At 38.4% G+C, this 24,395-nt stretch overlaps 1 protein-coding gene across 1 annotated transcript in view; it reads right to left on the reverse strand.

Annotated features, from left to right (window-relative positions):
• Positions 1-24,395, reverse strand: part of KIAA1328 — a 170,626-nt gene that overhangs the window by 19,406 nt on the left and 126,825 nt on the right. The window contains exons 9-10 of the mRNA XM_084304859.1: positions 17,581-17,765; positions 10,208-10,316 (exon numbers count right to left, since the gene is read on the reverse strand). Coding sequence (XP_084160985.1) covers positions 10,208-10,316; positions 17,581-17,765 — 294 coding nt within the window. The remainder of the gene's footprint in view (positions 1-10,207; positions 10,317-17,580; positions 17,766-24,395) is intronic.

Genomic DNA, 24,395 nt, shown 5'->3' on the forward strand with positions numbered 1-24,395 from the left:
TTTTTTCTTGCAGAGGGTCATAAATAAAGTACAACCTCATAAAAAAAAAAAAAAAAAAAAAAAAAAACACAAAACAAATATATGACCCCAAATTACTTTGGAGTTAGAAACAAGTTGTACCACGAAATTTGTATGCTAAACATAATTGGTATCTATAAAGAAATGGTGTGTCATCTGAAATGAAAAACAAACAAAGCAAACCCCAAATGCTTTAAGATTATCTAAAAGTTGAGGAGATAACTTCATTGCTCCAGTGACAGCCTGCCACAAAGCAAAAATTACCAATATCTAATAGCATGAATTTTTGAAAAGGAAATCTGTAATGGGAAGAGAATAAAAGTCACACCTTACAGTAGAAATTGGTGCATTCAGCTTGAACAAAGATCTGTAGATTGACATTAACAATCTCCCTGCTATGGAGCTTGCTATGGGACTAGGAGTTTGACTTGATGATTCTTGTGGGTCCCTTCCAAGTCAGGATATTCTACAATTCTATACCCCATCAACTCTAAGTTGATTCTACCCCATCAACTCAAATCTCTATCAGAAAGTGGAAGGTATGCTACGCGATTCAAGGTCTCCAATAGTAATGATGGAAAGCCTACAAAACTAAAATGTATTAAACAGTTCAATATCATACTACACTGAATCACTGCCATTACTTTCCCTACCTATATACGGAAAAATACCACAGTTATTTCATTACCCTACCCATGAAACTTCACAGTCTGAGTCTTCTGTTATTATGTCCTGTCCTACCGTAATTCCACTTAACCCCCTGGTCTAATTCCAGATACATAACATTATGAGCTTGTGACTTAAGCCCAAATATTGGGATTTTCTACATTTTTTAACAAGGACATTGAAGAGATGAAGATGGGATGGTTGGACCAGATAATCTTGGAGGTCTTTTCCAACCTTGATGATTGTATAGTTACTTAAATATCATTAGTAATATTATGGATGACTTTAGCTTAAAAGCTATAAATGCTAGACAAAACCTCAGTGATACAGTCTTGGAGTAGGTAAACAACACAGTACCAACAAGATGTCAGGAGATAGGCTAGCTAAGCCTTAGGCCTCTATCTAAATGTTGTACACTCTGTATGTGCCATTTTCACAATTCTATCTGATACCTGCTGGTTTATCCAGTAGACAAGATAACAAAAAATTGTTCCTTACTTATTTTCTCCATTTAACTTTTGATTTTATAAACTTCTAAGGTATCTCTAACATAGTCCAACTTTTCCAAGCTGAAGAGTCCTAGTTGGTTGGGTTCCACACTTGAGTAGTGCAATGGACAGTTCAGATGTTACCACCAAAGAGCAACAACAAACATTTCAAACTTAGATTCAGCATCTCTGTGGAGCAAAAATCCACTACAGCAGTCTTTCACTTCAGAAGTGGACACAACATAAAAATGAGGAACTTTGTTAAAGAGAATGTAAAAGGGCAGTCCAAAGGGTAAAAGCACTTATAAATGGCAAGCATTTGTTTAATAGTCATGCTGGGTCTTCAGAAAAGGACACACAGCCTATGAAGGCAGACTTCAGAAAGCTGAAACAGAGTCATACTACTTAAGCAGAACAGCAAACTATACAGTTATATCCAGTCAGGTCCAAATAAGGAAAATACCAAAGAACAAATTCTGAGAAATTAATACAGAAGGAAAAGATAATAATAAAAAGCACAGTAAAGCCCAGCCAAATATTAAAGGTTACCTTGAGAAAAACATAGGGTCTACTAACAAATCCTACTTTAAATATATAAAAAGAAGAGGAAGTCTGAGTATCAGTCAAAGCCAAGAAGGAGCATCTAAGGATGGTAAGACCACAGCAAAAAAGGTCAATGAGTTGACACACACTCACCATGAAGTTTCTGATGCCAAAGAGGACAAGGTGGAAGACTTTTCCCAAGTTGAAGTTGAAGTATCATGTAAGTACATTACAGAACAAATTAACAGAATGAACAATAATAAGCTGCTAGAATCAGCAGGTACTCAAACTTCTGAAGGAGCTCTGAAGGTACGAAATAGCTGAACTATGAACTGTAATGCATAACTAATTGCCTAAAACTGCCTCGGTTCTGAGGCAGTGAAAATTGGCAAATGTAAAGTTTCTTTTTAAAAGGATCTGGAGTGACACACCAACCTACAGATGAAGAACTCTGATGTTTAGAACAAGCAGATTGGTGGTAATTATAATAAAGAAACAAATTCATAATGCAAATTTGACACATCGGTGAAAAGTATTAATTAAAGTCATAATCCATTGGAAACCTCTACTGGATTTGTAAAACTGTTATGCATCTAGAAAAGAAAAATACAGTTTACATAGTTTACCTGTAGTTCCAAAAGCTTTTCAACAAATCTGTCACCAAAGATTCAAAAGTTTCCATAAACTAAGAGGAAAATCCATTAATGGATAGATAACTGGTTAAAAGACAGGAAATAAAGAAAGAACATTAAAATTGGTCTGCTGTAAAGTGGCCAGGGAGGTCACCAATGGAGCCTCAAAGAAATCTGTTAGGGCCTGAACTCTTTAATGCATTCATAAGCAGTCTAGAGAAAAGACAAATAATGAGATGACATTCACTGCTGATACTATGCTATTCATGGTAGTAAAAACAAGAGCAGGAGGTCTTCATTGAGGCAGAGAATTAGAGTATCATGAAGGAGAAAAAAGGTACATTAAAAACTAGTCCTGGAAATGGGGCAAATCTAATGGTATAAAGTGCTGGCTAATGTCCTTAAGTGACGGTGGCAAGACTTTCTTTTGTAAGTAGGCAACTCATCAGCTGGAAATAATTGAGAAGACAGGGCTGTGTCTGTCTGCTGAGACCATCTTCTGATGCACACAACATTTAACTATTACAGATGGGAGATGATGAGATGACTGGTGCAAAGCCTTACTCAGACCTCACTGCAGTATCCTGAATGACTATGTTCAACTTACAGGGTGTCACTTTAAATAAATAAATAAATAAATAAGAGAGAATTCTTCAAAGCAGTGACAACTCTTGATTCTATCCAGATTTCCCTCACCACAGTTTTTACTGAACACATTATTACAAGTTTGCGTTCCACTGAGGAAGATGCTGTATGCTTGCAATCACACGTGCACTCCCTCTCCCAGAGTTCTCAGTAGCTAAGCCCTTTGATTTATAACACGAGTATTAAAATTGTATTAATAATCAAGGCACTGACCATGCAGCACACAGGTTAACCCTGCATTTGCCTCCAATTCATAATCAACACGTGAATGACAAACAACTTATTTTTAGTTCCACATACTCAGCTACACGAGGAATAAGATGTCAGTGTGTGTTACTCCAGGCTTATTTTACAGTCCACAGGAAGACAGGCATCACCAAAAGGTGATTTAGCTGATCCTAAAATAAGTCATCGACCATAAAAGGACCTGAGGGTAAGTAGCTCAGTTGTCTCAAGATAAGCAAGATGAATTCCACCCTAACTACACTAGCATCACAGTTAATCATCGTTATTACGTGGACTAACCAAGCACGGAGATTCACTGTGCCAGGATCCTGCCCTGAAGAGTTTACAGCCTGAAATTCCAGGCAGGCAAAGGAGAGAGAGAAAGGGGAATACATTAACACACAAGCAATGTGGTGGAAGTATGACAAAGTCATATTTGTGGAGAATGGCTCCTTAAAGTAAGATGCGATGATTCTGTATATATTATTACTCAATTCCTCCCAAGGAGAAGGAACACAGAAGTGACTACAGTGCTAGGAAGAGAACCATGCAGAACTGTTCATTACAGAATCATGAAGAGAGGAACCAAGACTGGTCTTAATTTGTCAAGCTCTGTAGAAACTACCATGACAGCAATTCCAGGAAAATGTTTAAAAACTACAATGCAGTGCTCAGACTACCAGTGGAGGGAAGAAAAAAAAAGTCAAAAGTTTGGTTTTTTTTTGACAAAGGGGCAAAGCAAAGCACAGCAGGAACCTGAAAATAGAGGGTATTCTGAGACTAAGTCTTCAATGCTGTGATTACAAGTACAAATGAGAATCACATCCAATGAAGATTTAACAAGGTATTTGAGAACCTGCAAAAGCAGTGGGGAAAAAAAAAAAAAAAGTAATTAAGATAACAATGAAAATGATGGTAAGAAACAGACTTAAGGAGTTAAGTCAGCTTCATAATATGATTTGTAGTCTATTTTCCTTTGCTTATTATTACTTTCAAACTACAATCAACTTATTGTCATACCACTGAATGATGCAAACCTTGCCAACTACTTCAAAACTAACACGTTTTCTGTTGCACTGAACATTCCCAGAAGACATTTCCCCTCATTTTAATACAAAATCCTGTCAGATCCACATAGCTGAATAAAAAAATGTGTAAAGAATATGTAGCTGTAATAGACCTCCCCCAACTAGTCAACTTTGGAATAAAAGACGATCAAAAAAGACTCAAAGATCCAGTGCTAGATTAATGCAAATATCTGCCTGTTTGCAAGTGTACTTTTTGATTAAACTGGCATACATCAAGTACAATTAGAAAGGTTATTTATAACTAAGAAATACATAATTCTGCATTTTAATGAGGGTGACAATTACAGCCAACAGTTGCTAATTAACATTAATCCTTTTGCACTGCAAGTCAGAATTTCCCAATATGATTTTCATTGTCAGCAATGGACACACCAAAACTGTTATCACAAAGCAGCTATTAGGCAGGCTGCTTTGACACAAATAGGTGTTCCTGTTACACACAGTAAAGAGAAAGAATCTGATGATGTCTTAAATTTGATAACCTCAGATGTAAATACAGAATGTCATTTCAAAATTTACTTGATGTCTACCATGTGAAATATAATCAAGGCTTATCATTTTCATGGCTGAACCCAATTCAAAGTTTCCCAAGAGTCAAGCTTCACAGGTGAAATCTGATTTCAACACAAGCTTGAAATCTCCCATTGTTAAATTTGGTTTTGATCCCCGTCCTGGGTTCACATCTGCATTTCACATTTGAGACTTCAAAGCTTTTAGTAGTCATAGCAGAACAACATAGATAAGGACCACTGTTTGTCCTTTTTGCTCAGCTTCTGATGCCAAATTCTGGAGCAAGGGCTAAAGATACGAATGACTACTATAAATTGATTTGCTACTGTAGCATATCCGTATTTCATTTTTTTCTTATATAGAGTATCAAGAAAAAAATATATTTTAAAAATGAAACCTGAATTTTAAGTCCCAATTTTCCAAAATTGCTCTAATGTATTTCTATACTTTGATTAAACATTTCTCTGTAAATACATGCCTATAATGACAACCGTTGACCTTCTTGAACACTTCTTTTATTGATGGTCGCAATCTTCTAAAAGAGATGATTTAGATATTATATGTATGTATTTTGAGAGGAGAAATTACCCCTCTTTTAGCCTCTCAGCCATGGTCTTTTCAGAAAGAAGCACCAGAAACCTATCTGTCAGTCTCTTCATACTGATCTTTAGCAGGAAAAGAGACCTGGTCCAAACACCATCGAATGCACAATATCATAATACAGCCAGTAAATAAAGCCTCTAGAAGAGTGCTGAGGTGCTCACCAGCTGGGTCAGGCAATTGGAGTGGGATCAATGTTAGATGTAAGTAAATGAGAAGGCAGAAAAGGAGAATTGTGAGCAGTAAGCAAAGAAACCTATAATGCACTTCTTACAAAGTGCTGTAAATTTCACATTTATTTTGTAAGTATGAGATAGATGGGTTATTTCTACATACAGAGGTGCCCAACTAAAATCAAGATAAGTGATATTAATGTCCTATGGTCACTATTATTGAACCTCGAAAGCAATAAACTATGAGTCGATAAATATTACATTTGCAACATAGTTAACATTCTTCTACTGTCTCTGGCACTTATTACACATTGTAACCGCAAGTCTACAATACATTATTCATATTTGGGGTGTCACTGAGTGATGGATTGCTGTAAGAGAGGCTGTCCTTTAAATAAATCAACAAATAAAAATGCAAATGTTAACATTTTCAGCCACAACTTTTTCCATCTTGAATAGGGAATGAAAATTTCACATTATATCGACAGCCAGCAGAGAGAACAATTAACAACCTACACTGTGAATAAGAGAGATTAATTTGCCAACGTCTGGTTTTATCACTTGCATATGGAACTATATTGGACTTTTTGTGCTGCTGGTTCTCTCAGGGAGTAGACAAAACTTGTGTCTCCTATCATGTTCATCACCTAACGCACCACCCCGCTCCAAACACACCCTTAATTCCTTTAAGTGCTCAGAAGTCAGATCTGGAATGGAAGTTTTGTCTTCTCTGTCCTCCTTTTGAATCTCAAATCATGTCTTATTCTAAGGGGAAAAATAATCTATTTCTTTGGCTGTGCTTGCTTAGACAATACAGGAGAAGGAACTTCATGGTATTGTCTTAAGAGCTGAACAACATTTAAGTACCCAAAACATGCAGAGCTGAGAGATGTAAGTAAAGCAAAAGATTAAGCCTCATCACTGTTGTATTTCCTAATATTTAGCATAACAGATCTGTTCTACACTATTCCAGTGTGCATTATTAAGTATACAATTCTGCACGTTGTATTTTACTTCAGATATTAATTTGCTTAAAAGTCCCTGAATAGACATTCACCTGAGATGTGCTGGGCAATTGGGTAAATAGTTTTGTTTTTAAAATGTCCCTAAACACAAATTTACACAATACAATCTGTTTATAAGAACTCCAACAGGCCACTGTAGCCTAACAGATAATAATATAGCTCAAATATAGTATTCATATTGCAGGAACTTCTAAATCACTTATTTTAATGGCTAAAAGAAACTTCATTCCAAGACAATGCATTCAGCTAGCATTAAAGCTCTGATTTAAAACTGCAACAAGAAAACATAGGCTTAATGCTGAAATCCCAGACTATCACTCAATCCCTTAATTTACCTAACTGTTCTTAAATTCACTTTGTAGATGCCCAAAGTGAAGAATGTTACAGGAGAATTATCTGTTTCCATGGTGAGCAGAACAACCTTTGCCTGTGTCTTTTTAAGTGCTTGATTATCTGCAGTGTTATAGGACATACTGTGCCAAACTCGACGGTACAACTGTTTCTACGTGGGGAGAGCCTGACAGTTGTACCAGGGTTATAATCAAATTAAATGGTCTTTCACAACGCACAATTTACAACACTTTTTTATTTTAAAGCGTAACTTCATATTTTGATTTAGAACAGCTTCATTTTTGTTGTGCAACACAATCCATGTTTTGCTGAAATCATTACCTGATGATACCTAAGGTAAAATCTAGTTTATACAAAAACTTTTCATTACTAAATGGAAGCATACAAATGCTGCTACTTCCCCGCTCCATCTCCCTTCCAGCTCACAGACAAAAAAAAGCAGAACCTTGCTTCTAGGCAAACAACGGTTATGAAGAAGATGTCCCTGGTCACCAAAAAGGCAATATTTTAGGTAGTCAGAGGGCCGATGCTTTAAGAGTAAGGAACAGAACTTACTCTTCCGAGTCTGAATCTTGCCTGTGATTGTTTTCCAAATATATCAGCTTTGATCTAGATAAACAAGCACATGGAGTAAAAAAGCTTTCCAGACCTGCTGTGAACATAATTCCAAGGGGCTCATGCAGGTGTAGACACTTGGCTTAACAACACTGGATAACCAAACATGTAATGCTTGGCTGCATTATGAAAAACAGCCATAGGCAAGCATAAAAGCGTGATGGGCAAACAAATTCACTATTAGACTAGCTCAGGATGCCAGAAAAAGAAGCATTTTTCTTTCAGAGATAGCACTGAGATGACCTTGTGCACATTCATTCTGAAAGTCTGGTCCTTCTACAGGTGTAGCACTAAGAATCTCAAAGCACACACCTTTTTCTTCTCAGGACACACTTCTTGTCCCAGAGGTGATTCACGGAGAGAGAAAAAGTAGCACTGCTGCGATTCCTCCTGACGCAGGAGGTAGCTGTAACACATGCTGAAGCCTCCATTGAGCCCTGCCAAGAAAGGCTATCAAGCCAACACATCTTCTACCTGCCATGCCTGCTTATCCAGCCAGCCCTCCCAGAAGCTGAGTGAGCACCCTAAAGCCTTGTGCTGGCAGGGAGCTTCTGTCACTTTCCAACACCTTCTCCCTGGCAGGCTTTCCATTGCTGCTACTGCCGAGTGCCAGGGCTTGTGCTAGTTAAAGCTGGCACAAACATGAGTTGAATCTAGTCCTATAAATTTAAATAGTCAAAAGTAATTAGATTTACATGTACTGCCGAATAAATAAATTTGTTCTTAGGCTTGGGCTTTGTGCTGCAAGTTTCCGTCCCATGCCAACTGTTGTGGTTAAGCTGTTAACCCCCCCCCCCATCACAGATTATAACGAACATGCTGACAAACCCTAACTTTAGTGGCACAAAAGCAGCAATAATTCTCAATATTGATTAATTTAGTTAGTTAAACCTGCAGTCTAAGCTTATAACCATTCAGTGATAAATTGAGACTGACCTGCTGCTCAAGCAGGTTTTTTGATGAAGGATAGGATCAGCTTTAGGTCTCCACAGAAATACTTGTCCATTTACCATTTTCAATTAGAGAAGGCCATGAGTAAGGGAAAGCAAAACATGGCTGCTTAAGCTGGTCAATTATACTTACAGCACCAACAGAGAGAAAGCAAGCCAGTGAGAGCGGAAGAGAACACCCCAGAAATACAGGTTTTTTCAGAATTTGCCATCAACTGGTGAAATAAAACTTTAAAGATGACAGCTAATCAGACTTGTTACTGATCACTTTATCTGATATGATTTCTAACAGCATATTTCAACAATTATTTTACTCCCCTCTGTGGAAAAGAATGGACCATCAATCCTCTTGAATAAAATTCCTTTTTCTGAGCAGTTGTTGTATGATGTGAATAATTATATCTACTCCTCAGTGCTTGAATAGAATCTTAACTTACCGCTATTAGGTGGTATCAAGCAGTATCTTTACACAGTCCTTATCTGATACTACTGCCTTGCAAAGGTAACCCTTGCTTCTAAGAGAAATGCTGAGGCTGTCTTGTAGTTTCTGTTTGCTTAAACATACAGTTACTTGTGGGAAACAGAGCCCAATCTATCTCACTTCTTAAATCCTCCCAGAATTATCATCTTTTCCTTCAGAACAACAACAAAAAAAGTGTTTCCATAGCAAGTAAGTACAAATTTGTCAATATTGATAGTGATTTTTCACCTATTATATATCGCAAGTTCTCTCAGAAGATAGAAATAAACTGCCAGCTGCTGCCAAGAATACAGGGATGATATCAAGCATACATTTTCCTAGTCCACTGGGCCAAGAAAAGATTAAATCTGACTCAAGCCCTCTCATTCTCCAAGAAACATTTAACTCTTCTTATGAATGGTTGTACAGTCTTGTCATTCCACTGCACAAAGTCATCTAACTAATGGTGTAAAATATAGCAAATTCATACTTTAATCTGCATTTACTCAGTTGCTTAACTAAAGATTTTATTACAATAAAATATGGGATATGATAAAGAAAAGCAAGAATTGTATGCTGTTTTTCTAGGCACTTACCACTAGAATTGTAATCCTGCCCAAAGAAGGCAAGTTGTTTTTAGACTCTTAAGTGTAACAACAATGCTGCTTTCTGTTTCTTCATTGGAGCAGAAGTCATAATGCTGCTTTTCCAGCGCATTTAGTGCAGATATATAGCATAATCAGGAATTGCTGACTTAATGTGATTTTGTTGCTTGTCATTAAACATAAAATAACTCTGGTACAAAACATTTTAAAAGAAATGCCATTTGATAAAATATAGGGGGGTGGACAGGGGGGGAATGGAGTACAGGGGGATTAAAATCTTCAAGTGGATTTAAAGCCTAACATGGGTTAACACCATCCATTCAAATTATTTATAAATGTATTTAATGTGTCAGGACTTGGAACATAAAATACTTTCTATTCAAAATCTAAGTAAAATTAAGATGTTAGAACTTGGCATATTCCCGCTTTTCTTATTCTAACAAGCAATTTAAGGCTTACTATAAATGTCAAAAGGATATGGCAGTTTTTAGCTTATATTATCCATCTTGTGCTAACATGAAATATCATAGAAATTCAGCCACTTCCCTGCATCTAGGAGAATTTGATATTTGGGTTTGCAGAATCTTAAACCAGAGATTACCCAGAATCTTACCATGAAGTGTCATGCTCGATTGGTGATGTGGCTGTGGTTACAAGCTCTTTGCCTCTGCCTATCAGTCCAGGAGACAAGGCTGCATCCCTCCTAGGTCCTGAAGTTGTCCCTGTGAAACGAAGTGAAGACAAGTCAGATATTAGAGGCTAGTAAATTTGAGGCAGCTATTTCGTGATTCTGCATTATTACAGAACGCCAAGACTAAAAGTAGCAATGTTTTTTGGAGTGCTTTATATACAGTTAAGTGGCAATCAAATGTCAAATCAATTATCAGTTGACAGTACTGTGTATAGCATGCATTTCAGGATCATGTATAATCAGATCTATGGAATAAGACATATAGCCTTCATCTTAATGTCCAAAGCTTGACAGACTTACACTGTAGACCATTTTCCTAGTGGTGAGGCAAAACCAGGATCCACAGGATGCAACTTGTTTCACAGACACAGTTCTTGTGACCTTTTATAATGTTTTCTTCTCCTTTTTTCTATGTGTAACTATCACTTTTTTTGCTTTCAGTAAAATAGGACTGCTAGTCCATTCTTTCCTTTTACCCCCCCCCCAAATTCTCAAATTATAAAATATGGTTCAACAAGGACAAGTTAAAGGCCCTGCACCTGAGTTGGGGCAATCCCAAGCACAAATAGAGGCTGTGTGGAGATGGATTGAGAGCAGCCCTGAGAAGAAGGACTTGGGAGTGCTGGTTGATAAGAAGCTTGACATGAGCCAGCAATTTCTGCAGCCAAGAAAGCCAACCGTGTCCTGGGCTGCACCAACACAGCATGGGCAGCAGGGAAGGGAGGGGGTTGTCCCGCCCTGCTCTGCTCTTGTGAGACCCCACCCGGAGCCCTGCACCCAGCTCTGGGGCCCCCAGCACAAGAAGGACATGGAGCTGTTGGAGCAGATTCAGAGGAGGCCACAAGGATGATCAGAGGGCCGGAGCACCTCTCCAAGAAAGAAAGGCTGTCGTAGTTGCAGTTTTTCAGCGTGGAGAGGAGAAGGCTCTGGGGAGACCTTACAATTACCTGAAGGGGCCTACAAGAAAGCTGGAGGGGGAATTTTTACAAAGGTGCGTAGTGATAGGACAAAGGGTAATTGCTTTAAACTAAAAGAGGGTAAATTTAGATTAGATATTGAGAAAAAATTAATTGCTATGAAGGTGGTGAGGCCCTGGCATGGGCTGCCTAGAGGAGCTCTGGATGCCCTGTCACTGGCAGTGCTCAAGGCCAGGCTGCATGGGGCCTTGGGCAACCTGGGCTAGTGGGACTGCCACCCATGGAAGTGGGTGGGACTGGGTGAGCTTTGAGGTTCCTTCAAATCCAAACCATCCCGTGATTCTATTAACTATTGACTTCATCAATATATTGACTGCATTTTTGCTGTTACAGCCCAGTGTGAGGTTTGATTGCTCTGTCACACAAGCACACTGCTGCCTTGTTTTTAACTTGCTGTTCACCAAGAGCCTCAGCTCTCTTCTGTCAAAACTGCTTTCTAGACTGGCAGCACCCAGTCGGTCCTGCTGCATGGGGTCAGTCCAAACCAGTTGCAGGAACTGTCATTTTCCCTTTGCTGAACCTCAACAGGCTTTTGTCAAACCAATTCTCCAGCCTGTTAAGGTCTGTTGAATACTGGGCCCCACCTCCAGCATATTGACTTCTTCCCCAGTTGGTGGTGTGGGCAAATTTGCTGAAGGTGCCTCCTGTCCCACTGTTGTGATTGTTAACGCTAGACAGCATCAGCCCTGATATAAGCCACTGCAGGACTTCACTAGCTACTGTCTGCCAGATGGACTGAATACAACCCACTGAGGCTGGAGATCCAGACGATTTTTTACCCATCTTCCACCTTGTACCCATCTACCTAATAACTAGGTTTTAGAGGTATGATTTAGTTAGACACTTTGCCTCCAAGTAGTCAGTACTAAGTGGAATATGCAAGTTACGGGTAACATGATCTAGTACATAAAAGACTGTGGGGGTTTTATGTGTTTATTTATTTTTTTAATCTATCCTAACTGGCACCGTCCAACCAACATCACTTAACTAAACAGTAAATATGGGGAAAACTACAAGTCTCAGCAAAAATTAAAGTCAAAACAGTGTTTAGCTCTTTAAGTAATTCTGTCATGCGTAAATATTTCTCAGCTCTGTGAACAGCAACTTTATCTACCATTCATGCTGAAATATGAAGCAATACATCAAGGTTGGAACTCCAGCTCCAGTGCAAATTTACAGACATCCAAGAGATTAAGATTATTTAAAATACTGCATTGATTTAAGATGTATACAAATATATGCATACGATCTAGTAGAACCACATGCTTTAATGTATATTCTAGGAAGGCTAACAAAGACATGGGTTCTTACTGCCCTGCTACAATGCACTGTGCTTCAGTACTATGTAGTGAAAAAAACTTGCCCAACAAACAGTTAATTATCAGTGAAGGAACTCTTAGAAATATCATGGGGATATATGTTGATTGTGTGTCCCTGGTAACTTGATAGAGTGCCAATCCACAATGAGAAGAGTGGGTATGCATATAAAGACTGGAAGCTTCTTGCTTAGAGTTTTGGCTTCATGACTGAAAAAAGAGATATTTAGAAATCATTTCATGTGACAGTGGAATGAGGCAGCTGGATCTTAAGAAACTAATACTGAAGTAATAAAAACCTGGCGAGCATAGGAGAATATATTCAATTCCTAGTATGAGAAAAGGCTGGCACATTGTCAACATGCTACATTCAAAGCAAAGTAGATCTATTTCTCCAAAAAAGAAAATATATGGACTCAGAAGTGGCCAATACACCCTCGAGGGGACTGTTCAAAGACTCACGTTTGAAAATATTACCAGGGCCAGAAATGGAAAACAAGAAAAGGAACTAAGAATATATTGAGGCTGTTAGGCTGCACAGAGCTAAACAGAGGTAGCAAGAAATCCTGAATAAGTGCATATAGAAACAAAAAATGTTTTAAAATACATCTTGAAAAAGGCATAGAAGTCTACAGAGGGAAAAGAAACACCAAAGAGAAAGCAGGTCTATTAATACACAAAGAAGATTAAATCAATAATGATCCTGAAATGGTCAAGCTACTAATAATTGTAAAATATAGTGTAAGAAAAAAAAAAAAAAAAAAAAAGATAAGGAATATTGGCAAATACTGCCTACATAAAGCTGATGAAAAGGAATTATCGGGGGGGAGAAGTTACAAAATCCTTAGTCTGAAGGATATATATTTCATGGCTAAAGGGAATTAGTTAATGAATTTATGAAGTGACTGGTAATTATTTATGAAAAGTCATAGAGAACTGGGGTGATGCAAATGACAGCAAATTAATTAGATTTCCAGGTGTTGTAAGACAGTATGAGACTGGAGAAGTTGCAGATGACCTACAGAAGCAAGAACATGAAAAAAGAATAGACACGTTCACCCTGGAAAAAGAAAGCTCATATATGGTGTGAATAATCTAAATCCTGATACCAATGAAAAGAGAAAACCAGGAGTAGAAAAGAATAGCAAAATATAAACTAGATATAAGCTTGAAAGGCAAGCTACCCCCAAAGCAATTATAGATGTCTTCTAAATGGTAAAGTTAAGAATACTGTTTTCAATTTTCTTAACTTGGTATACGAATGATATGAAGACGCTTTTGAGAAAATTTAAATAGCTGTATATTTCTGCTTGAGAAGCAGACAACTAGAACATGAAGAAAATTGGAAATACAGCAGTCAACTTTTTTGAAAGTGTGAGTACTAAGAATGAAGAAAAACTGTTGAGTCTAGTTCAAGCAGTAATGGAATGAAAGCAAGCAAGGGGAAATCTAGGTTGATAAACTTGAAAGAAATGTTTATGAATTGAATAATAGTAATATTCATAACGCTTAACATTCACATAGTACTTCACAGCTTCAAAGCGCTTCACTAATATTAACTAATTGCTCTATTCAATTGTAGGGAAGAGTCTTCCCTCAAGGGAAGAAGTTCCAGATCTTGAATCCCTAAGAAGCTACATTAGAAAACCTACCAAAAACAAACACTATAGAGAAAAATCAGCCCCTGGAAAAGTACAGATTCTGTGAGCTAAAATATTATTTCTTTCTCTGCCTTTTTCTTTTACATATAGAAAGGAAAGCTATGCGTGCTATACAGTATCACGCAGATGCTACATCCCCCAAAGAGATACAAATGAAAAAAAAGAGTTCTTTGTTTCACTGCAAAGAGATTTTTAGGAAGGGAGTAAAGAGGAAGAGTTTAAAAAAAAAATGTACGAAGATGAACTGCCCAATATTGCAGAATATAATGAATACAATCTGGTTTAGTTTCCCAGCCCAAAAGCAAAATTTTCCAGGGCAGAAAGAGAAACACACATTTCTGTACTCCAGTGCTTTTTAACTAGACAAGTTGTTAGATTTTAGTACAAATTGACATAGCTGCTGGTGACACCAATAAAAACAATTTACTGCTGAAAAGATCTAAGACTTGAGGATTGCTTCGTCTGCTTAAAGTTTTGCTGGTAAAACTAAAAAAGTTTGGATACAAGACACAAACACTTGCTAAAGCAGAAGAATAAAAATAAAGGAGCAAACAGAAATAGGAGACAAAAAGCAACAGTGAAAGAATAAATACTGATTGCCTAAGCAGGGCTGGTTCAGTAAGCTTATACCTTGAAAAGAGCACAGAAGTGCTCCTTTCCCTCCACCAGGTGATGGGACCAGGTTAACAATGCTGTTCTCAGCATTACTAAACATTTGTAGTGAAAAAGGAAAACTGGGTTAAGAAACTACCCCTTCCAAACTCAAACTCTCGCAGTAAGCAAGCAGTGCTGTGGGCAGTAAAGCCTTTCACCATGCCATGAGAATTGTTTACTGACTAGTTGATTTATCTCCTCAAAACAAAACTGAAGATGACAAAGTAGTGAAAAAGGACAACATCAAACTCCAATACAAATGTGTATGCTTATGCTGCTGTGGAGGGACCCTATCATGAGTTGCATGAGACACCCACTGTTCCCAGAGTTATGCAGAAATTATATTATATTGCAACAGAGCCCAAAGATCCACATCAGACCTGGCACTGCACTAAGACATGCTTGGAGATAGTCCCCATCCTCAAGCATTTACAATTTAAATCATCGAGGTAGATCAAGGCATGAAAAAATATCTCTGTAGCAAAAAGTATCTCTGTAGTCAAACCTCTGTCTGTTAGGAAGTTCTCAGCAGACATGCTTCTGTGTATAGGATCCACCCCTGCTGTCTTCTGACCAAATCGCTGTGTGAAAGTAGCCGGCTGACAACTACAATCAGGTTTCATGTCTCAGGATGTCATCTGGTTGACTTTGTGCCCCTTCTGCATAAGTTGGCTTAGCTAGAGCTCTGTAACTGGTTTCTAATGATGCAGCAGGTACTGACCACTGTTCCAGGCTTTCTGGCTTCATACTCTGAGGCAGTCAGGCAAATGCCACATTTTTTAAGAATTCACCATAAAAACACTGTTGATATCTCTCATTTTATTTTGGTAGATGCTATGTATTTACTTCCTAATAAAAGAATAAACTGTGAAGCTGAAATCCCAGTTCAGCAGCAGATGGTAAGATCTAGCAGAAGTAGGGACAGGAACACCTAAGTCCAGAGCTAACTAGAATTAAGAAACATTGTACCCTGGTGATCCCCAGAGATGAAAAAAACACTGTACAAGTGTGTGTGTGTGTGTGTGTATGCTTGTTAAAGGAGTCCAAACATATAACAGAGGGAAGCCAATTAAAAAGGTACTAAATACAGAAGACTTCAACTTCAGTGATTAGTGCTAGGTAATTTGCCTTGTGATAAACAAGCCATTCAAATCAGTAATAGACCTGAGGTTGTTCCACAGCTTGAAAGCATTTCTCTGAACTTTATCTAGTATCACAGCAAGTACCAATGTTTATAAGCTAAATTTTGCCACGCAGCTCTGTATCTTCGAAGCTAGCAATCCCAAAAAGTGTTTGCAAAAGACACCAACCATTTTTGGACATTATGCTGACCACTGCACTCACTAAATCAGCATAGGTGCAGTTCAGTTGAATGTGCAATAGCCAGGTGCAGCTCGTCACTTCTAAGTGCTAAAAATGAAATGAGTGAATGAAGGAGAGGCCAGGTTGGATTTTTTTCCCCCCAAATCTATGGAAAATAAATTACTTTTTTGGGACTACCCCTATCCAAGGAACAAAACCCATCATCCAACTGTGAAAAATCTCAATTTCATCACTACAGTATTGAGAAGGAGGGGGGAGAAGGAAGAGGAAAAGAGAAGAAAAAAATAATGATAGCTGAAAAAAACATAAAAGAAAACCATCAGTGAAAATTGCCCCTGAAACTTTGCAGAATTGTAACGGCTTTCTCTTGCTTAAATTGATTGGTGTAGCAATGTTATAAAATGACTATTAGGATTCATTGTGCACAACAGAAAGTGTGAAATGTCAGCAGACTATACAGCAAAAGTAATGGGTCCTGAACCCCTGTTAGTCAAAAATGATTTTCTTTCAAATTAGAAATTGATTTTTTTGGACACAAGCCCTTTACAGGCTTCCAACTTTTGTAGCTGTGCCTTGGAAGAGATTAACCTCAGCCACTGTTTGGGTCCAGGCTGATGATACCCTTTTGAAAGTTTCTTCACAGGGACTGCTTTTTAATGTTGGTACGGTCTTAACCAATAACACAAGTTATTTGTTCCTTTGAGAACTGCACCACATTTCTTCTCATTTTGCCATTTTCTTTATTTTTATGCTGACATATACAGCAAACTGGCTGACAAGTTAAAAAAAAAAAACAAAAAAAAAAAAACACAACCAGCTCATAATTGAACCAAGGATTATGTTCAAGGCTCGGCAGTGAAACATCCAAGCTGCTTTTGTTCCCAGCCCTTTCTCTTCCTAAGAAAGGACGCTTTCTCTGCTCCTTAAGTGGAGGTACTAAGCTAAGAGCAGGATAGATTCTAGCAGTACAGACAACCCCGTGTGGCAAAATACCAGGTTGTAATGGTGGAGCCATTACTTGGGGAGGAAAAGAATGTGAAGAAGATTACATTTCAAGAACAAGTCCCACTGTACTTACTCTCTGCTTGCTGGGAAAGGAAGAAGAATTGTTGAAACAGCTTTTTGAGATTAAAGGGCTATTTTTTCCTCTTCTATCAGGAACACCAACCAAGAAGATCACTTGTTATTTACAAGGTTTTCTATGTTTTTACTTTAAACGTAGGTAGCTTCTCTTAGGTTGTTTTAAGCAACTTGCAATCCTCTCTCTTTAATTGCGTATTTTGCTGATCCACTCTTGAACACATATAATCTCTAAATGACATCAGCACACTCGTAGACCTGCAATACAACATGCCTCCCCTTACCTTTCTTTGACTTGCTGCCTTCCCTCTTGGTTTTCATCAGAAGGGCTCGCCCATCTTCCATATGTGCACCAAAACCAGCCATTTTCTTCCCTGAACTGCTCCCACCGCTGCTCCGTGATGTTCTGGAGGCTTTGCTCACTGGTGGTGTCCTGGGATAATAATCTTCACGTTTCGATACTGGCACACTAGGAAGAAAGAAAGGTGACACTGTTACATATCAACGTCTTTAACACTGCGTGCAGCCCTCTGCCTCCCCAGAAGCATAACCATTGTGGTGCTGGTTGAGCTCCTGCTGAATCCATTTACAATGTCTGAAAGCAGGGGCCTAAGGGTTGAAGGGTCACCAACCTACTTCAACTTCCGCAGGAGTCTTTGGTTATCAGCAGCTGGCTGCACTCTGACAATTATATTTGGAGTTTTTCAGTGTTTGGAACATTCCCTAATGCATTAGGTCCTGGATTTTCTGAGTGGTTAGAACAGGACAAGTGGGATGAAGGTTCAGAAAGGACTTTGCCCAGCAGGGTTCAGCAAGGTTGGAAGAAAACAAGTAACTTAAAAATGTTCACTTTGCTAGAAAAAAAAATGAGACACAGAAGAATCTGAGTGGAGAGAAACAGTCATGGTTTGCAAAAGGGAAGCAGATGGTACAGTGGTTAAAGAAAAAAAGGAAAAAAAAAAAAAAGTAAGAGTAAGAAACGAGAAAGCTAACAAGAAAAGCAATGAGCAGTATGGTCCAGGAAGGACTCCTGCACAAGATCCTAAATACTCCACAGATAGAGCCAGGATGCACATTTGGTGACATGGAGCAAGCATGATTTCAGTTTCTGCAGACACATGCAAAAAAAAAAACCTTCTGAGAAGACAGGAGGTTATTGAGACCATCTTTCTCTCGGTAAAGTCAAAAGACTGCTTTCAAATTCTGCTCTCAGGAAGAAGACTACTGCTTTAAATGAGGATTCCCAAAATCTATACGTCATTAGCCCCATGACTATTACACAGTTTAAAAAAAAAAAAGTAATTAAAATATTAAAGAAAAAAAAAGGATTATCCACATGAAGGAATACAGTTCATCCCAAGATTATACTGCTCTGTTTGCAAGTATGGGAGTGACACACAGCTTTCCTAAATTAACAGAAGATTATACAAATCTTTTTCCCATTTAAGTACCAATTTTGAAAGGATAACTCTAAGACTGCTACTAAGTTTGTACCATTTGAGTTACAGTTTTATGGGTGGATGATTCACAAAAATATTTTACATAAAAGCTTACATTACAGAAGTTACTGTATATCAGAGAAAAAAAAAAAAAAAAAAAAAAACAGGTATCTTTTTTTCCCATCAGAAAATGATAGCTAAATTAAAAGTTTCAAATCCATGTGCTGTAAAAGTCATTGTTTAATAAGGCCCACTGCGCCGGTTTGACAATTAGTATTACTCCTGTATTATTAATGCAGAACATTATATAATGGCTCATGACCCATAATAACTGGCTGAAGTGTAGGATAAAATTTCTCCGAATAACCTCCGTTTACGTTAGGGTTTCAAACCACATGATGACTTAGTAATATTGCAAAATGTTTTTAAAATTTATGGTGACTCTAAAATTCTCTGATATCATTAACCTACTAATTCCTGCAACCCAGGGTGTAGCCAGAGGTGGGTTTGGACCCTAATAAATGTTTAAAGAGGTTTAAAGGTGTAATAGTTGACCAGATTTCTCTGATAATACAGTACTTGATTTTTTATTTGTCTGTTCCTGAATGATTAACAGCATTTAAAAACACTAAGGTCATCATTATTTGGATGCTTTCTGAGTTTTTAAAGTACATTTAATTACCACCTACAGATCTTCTGTGAAGACAGTGACCTTAGTCGTGTAGATGAGGAAGCGATTACTCCGCTGGTTGACTACCATACCATTTACATGGTGCAGTCACCTCTAAAATATCAGGTTCTGGTTGAAATAATGCTACGGCAGAGAGAACTCAAACAGAAACAGACACCAAGAGGACGTTACAGACGCTAATTCATGGGGAAATAACAAAAGCAAGCATATTTGCATTTACAGCTCACTAAACAATGCATCAGAGCCTCGTTCTTTGGAATTTAATCAGAGAAGACTTGCTAAAAAGTTTTGTTCAAGTAAGGATGTAGTCAAACTTTAAAATGACAAGTACTTAGTCTGAGAGGTGCGCACACCAAGGAGTGAAAGGGATAATGCAGAGAGATACAAAAAAAAAAAGTCTAAAATTAACAACACACTGAAATTAAACAAAGAAAACGTAAGGAAAAAATCTGTTTCAGAAAAAAGTTGCTCAATCAGCTATGGAATAATTAAAAACTGAATGATGTGACTAGCTGGGAAGTTTAAAACTAACATAAGGTCCAAAGGCATCAGTTATGTACAGACACAAAGATTAAGTGACAGGTCCTTCTCTATCTTCAAATCCAGCAATCCATCATATCATCCAAATGCAGGCTGGCTAGTAGGACTTCCTTAGGGCACTCTGTTATCTGATGAATTTTCATAGCATTCCCTGAAACTACACAGCAGAGAAGACTGCCTAAATAAAGACCTTACTAACCCACCTAACCTAAGGCAGGAGCTATAAAGTAGCGTCACCAGAAAAGACGTGAGCCTCAGCATTACTGTCTCCTTATGAATACTGAAGTACATCAACAAAGGAGAACACACCTTAAACATTTTTTCATTTTGCCAGTGCGTCATATCGCGATATTCCTGCTGAGCGTGAATGGCAAATTTTAAATGTCATTCAGGACCCATTGAATATTGCTAGTATTTGCATTCCTTAAAAAGTAGAAAAACATTAACCTTTTGTTTTATTGAATTAAAATGCCATGGAAATGCTGATGTAGTCTTCAGAGACTGAAATACTTTTACAAAGAAGAATAGCTGTCATTTATTAGACACAAAGAACAATTACTTGATAGGATGCTTTCTGACAAAAAGCAGATTGGTATTCTCATCATAGAAAAGGCATTGTAAAAAAACCCAGCACAGACCTCTGAGACTTGAATAATTTAAAGCTGCATTTGGTGCAATTTGAATTTTTCTTTAGGGAGGCAAAGTTAAATACCTTTAATTTGTTCTAATTATTTCAAATTTGCAAGTTAATTATGGCTGATCATTAAATAACAAAAAGGACTATCGTCTCCATAGAGTTTTACCTCCTACCCTCTGCATTACTTAAGCTAGATTTTAGTATGCATGAATTAACTTTCTAAATAATCACACGGTTTGACTAAATGGCTCAGTAAAATGAGCTCTGATCCTCAGAATAAGCATTAATGGACATTAGAAAGGCTATTGGGACCCATGTTACTTACATTATAAGTATTTTTAATGGGGTCTTATTTACTAATCTTTATGTACTGTTCAAGTTAGGGCACCATATAGATACATTATTCTGCTTTAATAGAGGAAAGTCAGTTCTTCAAGATACTAAAACAAATGTCCATTTAGAGCCAACTAAATTCATTTTTTAAATTAATGCAGGAAAACTCTGATAGAATTTAACTTGTTTTAGCTGCTCATCCTGATGAATCAATCCAACATAATGGTAGCCTTGGTCTGCGAATGGAGTTTTACAGATCTATTGAATTGCTAAGCAACTGAAGCAGCTAAGACTTACCACGGAGTAGCATTCACTATCAGCACCTGTACACCCAAGAGTTTAAATCTCTTCCCTACTCCATAACTAGCGATCACCTGAGGGGTTCCCAGCCATCGAACCCAAATTTGGATTCCCACCTTCCACTGAATTCTGATCTTTCCATGCATTTTTCAGTGCCGATCAGTGGTATCCAGAGAACACGTCTATGTTATAACTAGTCAGAAACCCAAAATGCAAGGCAATTCAGGCCTCCAGTATGTATATTCAACAGATGGCTGCCTTAATGGTACCCTACTGCACCCTGTTGAGACAAGGGCTTGTGAGTTTAACCATTATCAAACTAACAGATTGCTGTGGTAGGTTAGCTCCAAAAGAAAACATGTTGGAATGTTATTTTCCTGTTCTGCAATTTCTGTTTTAAAAATAAAATAATTAACAGTTCATGTGTGCAATCTGCTGCAATTATATCAGGCCAAGAATGCATAACACTTAATGATGCAAAACTGGTGATAAGTAGGCAACCCAAGCAATACATTTTTGTAGCTGGAACCTGCATTGCCATTTCGGATGCAGTTTGACAAGCAGGCTGAATATGATCTTTTCCTCCCTACTCCACCCCTTTGGTTGGGAGAGTTTTCAGCCAGATCAGCTTCCAGAGTCAGTTCAGCACAAAGCAGCAGTATCAAAAGTGCTGCAACAAAGGAGGTGTCAATACATGACAGGATCTTCGTTTTCAGCAGGGAGTCTGAATTTAAACCAGTTTAAATCAAGTTATCAAAGCACACCTTTGAAAACCACCAGTTCCAAAGCAGGACTTTGGGAAGTTGGTTGTCTTCATGGCAATTAAAAAATATTCACTAGGAGAAAAGAAGCCTGTAGACTTTGGATGAGTGGCTCTGAGAATCAACATCAGCAGTCTCCTCTCCAACCACAACTTCTGCAGTCTTCTCAGGTGTACTGTGCAACTCTACTCTCTGTAAGCCTCTACTTCCAGGGCATTCTCAAGTGCCCCATATTTCTCAAAGAGCATTTTTGTTGCTGTTCTTGTTATTTGTTTGTTTGTTTGAGAATATGTCAGGTAAGGCAGTGTGATTACCCTCACCTACAAAGCAAAGACAAGAAACAGATGTGGTAAGGAAGCTGGGCCCCTGGACGGCAAGCAGGTCTGCAGAGGTAGATAAGAACTGGAGCTGACTTCCAAACACTCAACTCACCAGTTGTGACACCAGAAATTAGTGTATATCCCATGTGTATCTGCTTAAAGGTAACCATGATGAAAACCCTGAAACCAGAGGTAGAGCTTAAGGCCCTCCTTAGTGCATCTCCCTCTGCAACACTGAATCCTCTTTGGAGAGTCACTCCTGCCCCTTTTTTGAAGCAGAGCCGGCAAGATGTAAAAGCCAGAGCAGCACATGGGAGAAAGGAGGGAGATTGGTCTCCTCACTCCCGCTTTGTGTGAATAGCGCTGGAAGAAAGGTAAGCACTGCAAGTGAGGAGGAGAAGCACAGCACGAACTTCAGGGCAATCTCTCATCACTGAACGCCATCACCCTTGCGTTCCTGGTGACAAAGGCAATCTGTTTATGTCAGCAGATCATCAACCTTCAAAACACACTGCTAAAAATCTAAAGCCTATTTCATATTGAAACAGAGTGCTTGAAAAAAAAAATAAAAATCTAGGCTTAACATTTTCCCCTTCCTTTCCTTTAAAAAATAGGAAAAACGTCCTATTCTAATACAGACCTTGAAGGCCATATTCAAGCCTAGAGTGAGATTTCATGGCCCAATTATGAAACCTGGCATTTTGAGGCTTATGCTAGACATATCAGCATGTTAATGACACTGCTGGGATCCAGTGCATGTTAATAAGAAACAGCTGCTTTCCTTTCTAGAGAGCTTGTTCATTTATACTTTTGAGATCTTCAGGACAGAGACCATCTCCTTCCTCGTGTATTTCTCTACGTAAAAGGCAGAAGGCAGGGACAGTAGGGGAACACACCTCAGCAGACAAGGACAAGTCTAACTAAAGTATGACCAAACCTGCCTGTAAGTAAAGAAGTTTTCATCATAGAAAATGCACAGCGATTGCCTACATCCCACGTGCTGTAATGCGCACAGCACATTGCTGGGGAGCGATCCCGAGCTTTCGCCCCTTACAGTTCTCTTCAGGTCCAGTGCCCCTGAATCCAGGAAGGTATACAGATGGCTGTATCAGTTTTCTGTTGATTCTTTCTGCTGAACCGGCTCTCTTGGACCTACTGCATTTGGTTTACTTTTCTTCTCATCTTGGAAGAGCTGCATAAGAAAGTATGCTAAAAACTTTCTCACATATCAAGCTCTACCAGGGTAATGTAATCCATAGTGCGGCTTTTCCAGACCGTTCTTTCAGATACCGGTTCCTTCCCCATTCCTTCTGTGACTGGTGCTCAGATATTTAATTCCAGCAGCGAGAATTGAGGCTGCATATGCTCTTAATTAGCAATGACCTATTAGATCATACCAGCCATAGGTGAAACCCCAGCCTCATTGAATCAATCAGAATACTGCCCTTATCTTCAATGAAGTCAGGATTTCACTTAATATACACAGTTAAAGGTCCGTTTGTAGCAAGTACTAAGCTAAATACCTCCTAAAATTATATTCATGCCTTTCCTTTGAAGCCCTGTCCTCATTCTGCTTTAACTTAGCTACATTTCAACTTCCCACCAGCACCCTTCCTACACCGCTTAGTTTCCCTAATAAATAGTGAAATGAGCTCTGATTACTTTCTCTTTGCCTCTGAATCCACAGAAAACCCCACCATAAAGGTTTTCAGACAGTCATAGAGAAACAGCCACAGAAAGCAGACTGGCAAAGCTTTAGCAGGACAAAACGCTGTGATTGTGTGTTTGGCCTTTCTTATAGAGCAGAGTAGAGCACCTGTCGTTCCAGCAAGCAGTGCTGTCAGCCTTCACAAAAGAAAGTCATGTAAATGTCAAGTCATAGGTATAAAAACAATCCTTCAAAACAGTGTCTGTGTATCTGAAAAGCCTGTCTAGCTGTCACCTGCGAAAGTACCATAAGGAATGATGCAAAAGCCTGTTTAGGACAAACAAAGTTTCTGAACTAAATCCGAACTTCTGCAGTAGATCAAACTGCATAACCCTCCTTCAGCAGGAGAGTCGCATGCTCTTCAGAGAAG

This window comes from Netta rufina (assembly GCF_964035555.1).
Source record: "Netta rufina genome assembly, chromosome: Z".
In the NCBI taxonomy this organism is placed as follows: domain Eukaryota; kingdom Metazoa; phylum Chordata; class Aves; order Anseriformes; family Anatidae; genus Netta; species Netta rufina.